The sequence below is a fragment of the Delphinus delphis genome, chromosome 20 (assembly GCF_949987515.2).
Source record: "Delphinus delphis chromosome 20, mDelDel1.2, whole genome shotgun sequence".
Lineage (NCBI taxonomy): Eukaryota > Metazoa > Chordata > Mammalia > Artiodactyla > Delphinidae > Delphinus > Delphinus delphis.
Window position 1 is genome coordinate 40,890,326 of NC_082702.1, and position 7,315 is coordinate 40,897,640.

At 58.7% G+C, this 7,315-nt stretch overlaps 2 protein-coding genes across 3 annotated transcripts; both read right to left on the reverse strand.

Moving 5' to 3' along the window:
* Positions 1-136: 136 nt before the first annotated feature.
* On the reverse strand, positions 137-3,043 carry PSMB10 (proteasome 20S subunit beta 10). 2 transcript variants are annotated; one of them, XM_059999180.1, is made up of 8 exons: positions 2,538-3,015; positions 2,216-2,303; positions 2,027-2,124; positions 1,777-1,917; positions 1,385-1,500; positions 1,221-1,279; positions 427-578; positions 137-311 (listed from the first exon to the last, which is right to left on the reverse strand). In XM_059999180.1, the coding sequence occupies exons 1-8, from the start codon at positions 2,591-2,593 to the stop codon at positions 200-202; spliced, it is 822 nt and encodes a 273-aa protein (XP_059855163.1). In that variant the 5' UTR covers positions 2,594-3,015; the 3' UTR covers positions 137-199. The 2 variants fall into 2 exon arrangements, with proteins under 2 accessions (XP_059855163.1, XP_059855164.1); XM_059999181.1 differs by lacking the exon at positions 427-578 and having other exon boundaries at positions 2,538-3,043.
* A 988-nt stretch (positions 3,044-4,031) lies between these two features.
* LCAT (lecithin-cholesterol acyltransferase) lies at positions 4,032-7,315 on the reverse strand. The gene is made up of 6 exons (XM_059999177.1): positions 7,100-7,315; positions 6,224-6,380; positions 6,030-6,145; positions 5,842-5,937; positions 5,531-5,755; positions 4,032-4,628 (listed from the first exon to the last, which is right to left on the reverse strand). Exons 1-6 carry the CDS (start codon positions 7,251-7,253, stop codon positions 4,054-4,056), a joined length of 1,323 nt encoding a protein of 440 aa, XP_059855160.1. The 5' UTR covers positions 7,254-7,315; the 3' UTR covers positions 4,032-4,053.

Consider the following 7,315-nt stretch of genomic DNA (forward strand, 5'->3'; position numbering starts at 1 on the left):
TAAGGTGATGGGTGAAGTGCACCCCTTAGGCTAGGCACTGAAGCCATGGGAGGAAGTGGCCCCTGCAGGGATACCTTAGGTACAGAGCCCTGCTGGCTGCTTGTCCCCCTCCACCCAGGAAGGACACAGCCATCTGTCTAGGTATTTGTGTTTTCTGGGTTTATTCCTCCTTGTTCCAAGCTCTAAGCCTCAGCCTACTTCACTCCACATCCATGGCCTGCACAGTTTCCTCCAGCAGCTCCAGGGTCAGCGGCATCACTGTCTCCGACAGGACAGCTGTGGTCCCAGGGGCAAAGCGGTACTGGCTGGACCTGGGAAGGAGAAAGGATGACCTCATCAAGTGGCCTGTCTTCTCTTTGCAGCCCCCTATTTCCCTTGCTACCACCCCATCCTCCCCTGTGATTCCCCCATCTCCTATGCTCCTACCTCTCTATAGGCTCTGTGGGAGAGCTCAGTGTTCGCAGCAGCTTGGCGCTGGTCCCAGTGATCACACATGCATCCACACTGCCCCCAGAGCCCAAGTCACCCAGGATCCCTGCAGTGATGGCTTCCACCAGCAGCTCCTGCGCTGCCTCCAGCTGTAAAGATGTGTGTGTGTGTGTGTGTGTGAGTCCTGATGGACCCTTTAGTATCACCCTCAGGCTACAGCCTGGAGACTGTTAATCTTGAAGGCTGAACTATTTACCATTTTCTCACACCCAAACTCCTCTCTCTCCCTACATCCCCATCTCCACCCCAGGCTCCTCTACCCTGGTTTCAGTATCCCTCTTTCCAGAGACCCCAATGTTCCCACTGCCCCCATCTTCACAAACTTCTCTGAGTCACACTTGTGGCTCTGCTTCCAGTGGGCTATTCACCCACCCACAATCCCTGGCTCACTGTCTTTTTCTTTCTGGGCCATAAGCACCTATAAAGTGACATATGCCTTCTGCTTCCATCCACCCTAAACAAAATCCAGACTCCAGACCCCACCTGCTGTTCCCTTCTCCCTCAACACCAAATGGCCCTCTCTGAGTTTTGACTTCTGGGACAGTCCAAGCTTTGGCACTGTTGGAATAGCACTTCACCCTCACTCCACTGGACCCTCAGTCTCCACTCAGTCGTCACCTCCGAGAAGCCTAGCTCTAGAGTAGGCCAGGGTACCTCTGCGTTTCCCCAGCTCCCGGGTGTACACTTCCCACCAATGCACGCGTAGTGTGTGTGGGGGAGATGTCGCTCACCGTCATGTTCGGCTGGAACCGGTCCTCCAGCACTGCCAGGGCCGCATCCTGGCCGGAGCCTGCAGGCAGGAAGGGCATCGGAGGTCAGCCGCGGCCTCCCAGTCGCGGGATAAACGTTGAGGTCCCACGGGCGGGGTTCGCGGGAAGGGGGCGGAAGCACTCACCCTGGGCCGTGAAGGGCAGACGGCTGTAGGAGCCGTGGGGGTGCACGCAGTAGAGCTGCGGTCCGGTGAAGTCTACGCCGCCCACAATCAGCGAGGCGCCCACGTAGCCCCGGTACCTTTTCGCGGAGTGGGTGCGGTCAGTCGAACGCACAGGAATCTAGGTCCCGCCCCTCCTCGATAACACCCCTGCACCCGAGCCCCGCCCCTTCCCGTGGTCTGGCGCCCCGTGACCAACAGCGTTCCTTCCTGCCACTCTCTTAGCTCCTCTTAGGCCAGCCTCTTCCGGTCTCTCGGACCTCGAGGCCCCGCCCTTTCTCCTGTCAAGCCTCCTCTCAGCCCTGCCCTCCCCGCAACTGCCCCTCCCCAGGATCATTTTAGCCCCGCCCCAGCACCGGAAGAGCGTCTGGCGCAAAGCGCGGGTGACCGTGGCCACGCGGGGCTCGCGGCCTGTGGACAGCGCGTGTAGCTCCATGTTAGACGCCGCCATCCGCGTGGTCATCTCTGCGTCCGCGGCAACTCCAGCCCCACAGCAGCTGAAGGCGAAGGGAGGGTTCGTGTGGGCGGGACTATGGATGTTCTGGGACCCGGGATGGGAACGAGGGGGCGGTTCTTGAGGGGGGAACTGGGCGGGGGAATGCTCACTAGATTTTAGGGGCGATGAAGTGGATCTTCTCGCAGCTCTGGTACGCCACGATCGAATCGTTAGTGGCCCGCGTATCCGCGCCCAGGATGACCCCGTCCTGGGGGGGAGGGGGAGGACCCATTGGTTCAGTGCCCACCTCCCATACCCGGCCGCTCCTCTGAGTGTTACAATCCCAACGCCCTACTCACTCGGAACACAAGGCCTGCGATGGTGGTTCCGGTCTTGCGTGCATGAGGGACACGGAGCCCCGGGAGGGAGCGTTCTAAGGCTGCGTTTCTGGAAACGGAGGGGAGAAACCCAGCTTTCAGTTCTTCTGGGACCGTCATCACATCCCCTAACTCCGTCCCGGTTACCCTCACCTTTCGGGTAAGCCTGGGAACCCAAATCGTTCCACACACGTACCTTCCCCCACCCTCGCCCCCAGGAATTTTAAAGACCCTGGGGCTCCCACTCCCGGAAGCCCCCACTGAGGGCGTAGGCAGCTGGGGAACCAACCATCCCCCCACTCACCTCTCGCAGTTTTCGAAGGAGAAGCCCTTTTGAGGTTCTGGCGCTGTCTTCTGCATCTCCGGGTGGGCAGGGGGTCAGAGGAGTGGGATCAACACGGAGGAAGGCCGAAGCCTTGACCTCTCTCGGGCTGCACTACTGAGCTTCCTCCTTTCGCTTTCACCTTCCCTCAGAGCATGCCAGCCCCTTTTTTCTGCATCTTCTCTTTCACTTTCACCTTCAGCTCTGGTCCTAGGCAGCTTGGGAAGGGGGAGATGCCCCTTGCCTGGCTCTCCATGCTGCTCCTGGGCCCTCTGTCTGAACAGAGGGACAGATCCCTCCTCTCTGGCCACCGTCCAGCCTGAGCCCCGAGCTCTGCCCACCCTGACCCCAACTCTAACCTCAGGTCCCAATGTCCTGAGGCTGTCACATTGACCAGGTCTCTGTTATTGTTAGTGGCTTTCCAACAGCATCAGTCATGGCTGCCATTTGTCATTCTCCCAACTCCTGCCTCTCTTTTGCTACCTTTGCCTTCTTCCTAAAACCTCAAACACGGAGGCTCAGTCCTCGGCCAAGGTGATGCTGATCCTTCCGTCTTCCATGTCTCGGATGCTGTCTTCCCTCTCTCAAGAGGGGCACCGTAGGTGTCCATCTGGTGGCTCGTAGGCATGCTGGGCTCTACCCATGGCTAAGCCTTATTTCACATCCCAAATGACCCATTATCCACTTCTTTCTCCTACTTACTGCTTGTTTCAGCTAGCATCCTCTCCCCTGGACACTGCACTGGCCTCTCTGGTTTCCCCACACTTCCTGCCCCTCACCCCCCACCCCCAGGCTACACTCTGCCCTGCAGAGAGGGGGCTCTTTTCTAGATTGGAGATCTGGTCACACCCTTTCCCTGGTTAAACCCTGTATCAGCTGCATGCTGCTCTTAGGTTGAAACCAGTCTTTACAGTTACCCTTCTCATTCCATCTGATCTCAGCACAGGCACCACCTCCTCTGGGAAGCCTTCCCTGACCCATAAGAATCACCACCTTGTTCCTCCCTAACCTTTTCTCTCAGATCACTTAGCTCCATTAATTAAATCTTCAATATTGAAATGACCTATTTAGTGGCTGTCACTCTCCTAGATGCTAAACTCTTGTGCTTCTGTCACCCACCTAGCACTCAAAAGTCTCTGTCTAGAGGTGGGGTCTCACCTGCCCTTTTGGGAGCTAGGAGGGGCAGCTCAGATCTTCTCCATCCTGTACCCTAGGCTCCACGTACCCCCATTCTACAGCTGTGTGTGCAGCTCCCTCCAGTCCCCATGCCCAGAGCAGAGGCAGGCACAGAGAGGCTGCTTAAATAGCTCAACCAGAAGAGTGGGAAGCTGTATATCTCAAGGTGCCCAATTCAATCCCAGGCTCTAGCAAAGCTCTTCTTGCCCTGTGCTCCACAAAGCAACAGGTCTGCAGATGAATGAATCCTGGTGTGAGGACCCTAGTGCCTTTCCCTGAACCCATAACACACGTCAGGGGTTATAGCAGCAAAGGAAGGTCTTTATTCAGGGGGCATGGGCCTTGGGCTGGCAGTTGGGGGTACGGCGGTGCTATTTCGGTAGGTACCCAGCAGGATGGCATTGATGTGCTCCAGTGTCTGGTTGCTGAAGACCATATTGAGGTGCTGTACCCCAGGCAGAGGCAGCAGGTGCACAGGCTGCTGTTGGAGGCCCTGCCACTGGGCACAGAGCTCGGTGCTGCGCGTGGCCACAGTGTCATCCCCGTCCTCATAGAGCACACCCACAGGGTCCGTGTAGGGGAAGCCATGGTCAAAGATGTAGGTGCTGGGTGTGGGCAGGCCCACGCCATACAGACAGTATACTTCCACTCCAGGTGCTGGGAGCCCTGCCAGCAGGTCACGTGACTGTAACCACATGTACCAGCCTTCCTCAAAGTGCAGGTCTGTAAAGAAGCGCTGCAAGTCACGGCTTGTGTAGTTGAAGGTGGGGGTGGAAATGAACACGTGGTCCTCGGGCCATGCCTGGCTGGAGGGAAACATCCAGGGGGACGCTGTTGTCATGCGCTGCTCCTCTTTCAGCTTGATGCTGGACATGATTGGGATGCCTTGGTTGTCACCTGTGGACACAGAGCAAGGTAGGGCAGGGAGCCAGTCCTGGCTACCCCCGGCCCACAACTTGCCCCCCAGCCCAAGCTCAGCTGGATGCTCAACTTTGTCTTGCCCACTCCAAACATCAACTCCAAGTCATGGACTAGAACCGGCCTGGCAGTCAGGAGGGGCTCCATGTGTACTTGTTAAGTGAGAAGCCCTAGTGGCACCTCTGTGAGGCAGAGCTCTAGAGCTTCAACAGGAGGGCAGGGAGGGGTTTCCTGTGTGTGTGAACAGTGGGGGATGGTGCTGGCAGTTCTCTCAGGCAAGTGTCTGTCGGCCCCTGTGGCCTGTGCTGCACAGGGCTCAGAGCTGTGTTCTGGGAAGAATGAAATGAGACCAATCTCTGTTTGACACTCATTGATATAGTCTGGGGAGAGTTTCCTTCACTTAAGCTCCTAGGGGTAAGGCCACGTCTGGCTGTGCCCAGAATACAGTGGGTGCTCCGCAGGTGGTAGCTATGCCACTCCTTGGGGAAGGGCAAGAGGGGCTCCCGGGGTCTGGCCCTGGCTTAGGGCAGATCCCTGGGCAAAGGGGCTCCTGGGAGCAGAAGGCAGCCGAAGGCTGAGTGGGTAGGACCTGAGGCTACAAGGAACAGACCTCAGCAATGAGTCAGATTGCTGGGGTTAACTTCCTCTTTGTTTACTTCCCCTTTGTCATCGCTGAGACACTGTCGGGAGACACTCTAATGGTCCAGGCCAGGCTCACTGCTCTCAGAGGGCCAATGAAAGGGGCTGTGCCCCAGAGGTGGTAGACAACACCCCCAGCCTAGCACTGCGAGAAGAAACAGGAGTGAGGGCAGGCCCACGGTCAGCTTCATTCCACCCCCCACCCCTCCCCACGGGACACAAGTGATCAGAGGCCCTCTCACCTGAGGCCAAGATTATCATGGGCTTGATGGAGCCACCCCAGGGAGCCCCAAGAGAGATGAAACCATCGATGAAGCGGTCCTTCCAGGCCTGGGGCTGGCGCAGTAAGAAATAGAGCAAGTGCAGGCAGCCAAGGCTGTGCCCGATGAGGAAGACAGGCCTTCTGTAGGTAGCGTGCATTTCCTCCACTAGCCCAGCAAGCTTCAGGTAGTACTCCTCCTGCTGGCCTGCAGGGGGGGGTGGATGGGTCAGCACAGCTGGGACTAGGGGCCACCTGCCCTGCCCCAAGCCCCCTGTGCACAGAGACACTCACTGGGCTCCAGCCGCCAGTCGTAGGGGGCGGCCCGCACCGTCTCATCCCGCACATACCCATTGTTGACCAGGTTCTGAACCAGTGTGTGCATGTAACCTGTGGGCGAGGCAGTGGCACTGGGGGTTCTGGCTGTGACTCCTTCAAGCCCACCAAGCCTAGAGCCCCACACTTTCCTGCAACACACACACCTGCCAACTTGCTGTTGTCCAGATACTCAACAGAGTAGGTCTTGCCAAAGCCGGGAACACGGATCTGTACACCGGGGGCATTGGATACTCGCCCAGAGCTGCGGTTGTAGACAACCCTGGGGGCAGTGGGACAGTCAGTGGAGCGGCAACCAAGGAGTAGGGTGGGGGGCTAGGCCAGAGGGGATGGTACGAACCTGGTGTTATCGATCCAGCAGTCTACCCCAACGGGTAGGAACATATTGAGATCCAGCCAGATGGTGAAAAAGTCGTCTGTCTTGCGGTAGCACATCCAGTTCACCACATTTGGTTTATCCAGCTTGGCTTCCAGCTGATTCCCCAGGCAGCCAGGCACTGCAGGCACCAGCCTTCACTCTGGATCCCTCCCATTTCCCTGCAGTGGACCCCACCCCGGTCTCACCTCCCCAACACTACAGTGACCAGCCCCGCCCCTTCATCTCCCACACCCTCCACCCCCAGGGATGAAGGACAAGACCCTCTCTTTCTGATCACATCCCCTGCCCCGTCCCCGCAAAGCCCAGGCTCCCCTCGGTCAGGGAAGGTACAGGGGCCAAGGCCACTGACCCCTGCCCCCACCAAGCAAACATGTAGCGTGACTCTCCATCACTGCCAAAGTCCAAGGGGAGAACAAATAGTACAAGGGAGTGGGGCCGGGCCTAGGAGTAGGGGCAGGACCTGATGAGCCTCTCCTGCTCACCTGGGCTGGGCACCTTGTCCTTGCCGGGGTGGGGGCTGAGGAAGGAGTGGTGGGGCTTGGACCAGGGTCCGGTGGCTACAGCTGACCACAGCTTGTAATGCCCCGGCCAAGCCCTCAGGCACACCCACCCTCTACTCCACCCACCTCGGGGAGACAACTCCGAGACACGAGAACAGTGTGGTGCGAGAAGGGGTTGATTTCTCTGCAGGACAAGCCTTTGGCCCCTCCAGATGCTGAGGCAGGGATCAGGGCTAATGCAAGGGCAGAAGGGCCTCAGCAGGCTCTGCTACCAGGGGCTGGGGCCCAGGTTCCCCAAGGTCTGCCCTGGTGTATCAGGGGCCTGGTGGGGGCTTACCGAGGATGACGGGCCGTGTGTGGTTACTGAGCTCAGCCTTGGGCGTGGTGTGCGGGGGGAAGAGCACATTGAAGAGCCAGAAGGGGGCGGCGGGGGGAAGCAGCAGCCCCAGCAGCAGCAGGACCCACTGCCACGGGGAGCCGGGCGGCCCCATTCCAGCCCTTGTGCCTAGTGCCCAGTGAAGCAGTCCCGGGCTCGCCTTATCTGGAGTCGGGG

Bases quoted from the DNA above. Each gene is read 5' to 3' on its own strand.
- LCAT (XM_059999177.1), bottom strand. From the start codon at position 7,253: ATGGGGCCGCCCGGCTCCCCGTGGCAGTGGGTCCTGCTGCTGCTGGGG. The intron at 6,146-6,223 runs GTTCGTACCATC...CACTGCCCCCAG, and splicing joins TGCTGGATCGATAACACCAG to GGTTGTCTACAACCGCAGCT. The intron at 5,756-5,841 runs GTGAGTGTCTCT...CCCCCCCTGCAG, and splicing joins CGACTGGCGGCTGGAGCCCA to GCCAGCAGGAGGAGTACTAC.
- PSMB10 (XM_059999180.1), bottom strand. From the start codon at position 2,593: ATGCAGAAGACAGCGCCAGAACCTCAAAAGGGCTTCTCCTTCGAAAAC. The intron at 1,918-2,026 runs GTGAGCATTCCC...CTTCGCCTTCAG, and splicing joins TTCATCGCCCCTAAAATCTA to CTGCTGTGGGGCTGGAGTTG. The intron at 1,501-1,776 runs GTGCTGGGGCGG...CTCCGCGAAAAG, and splicing joins TTGCGCCAGACGCTCTTCCG to GTACCGGGGCTACGTGGGCG.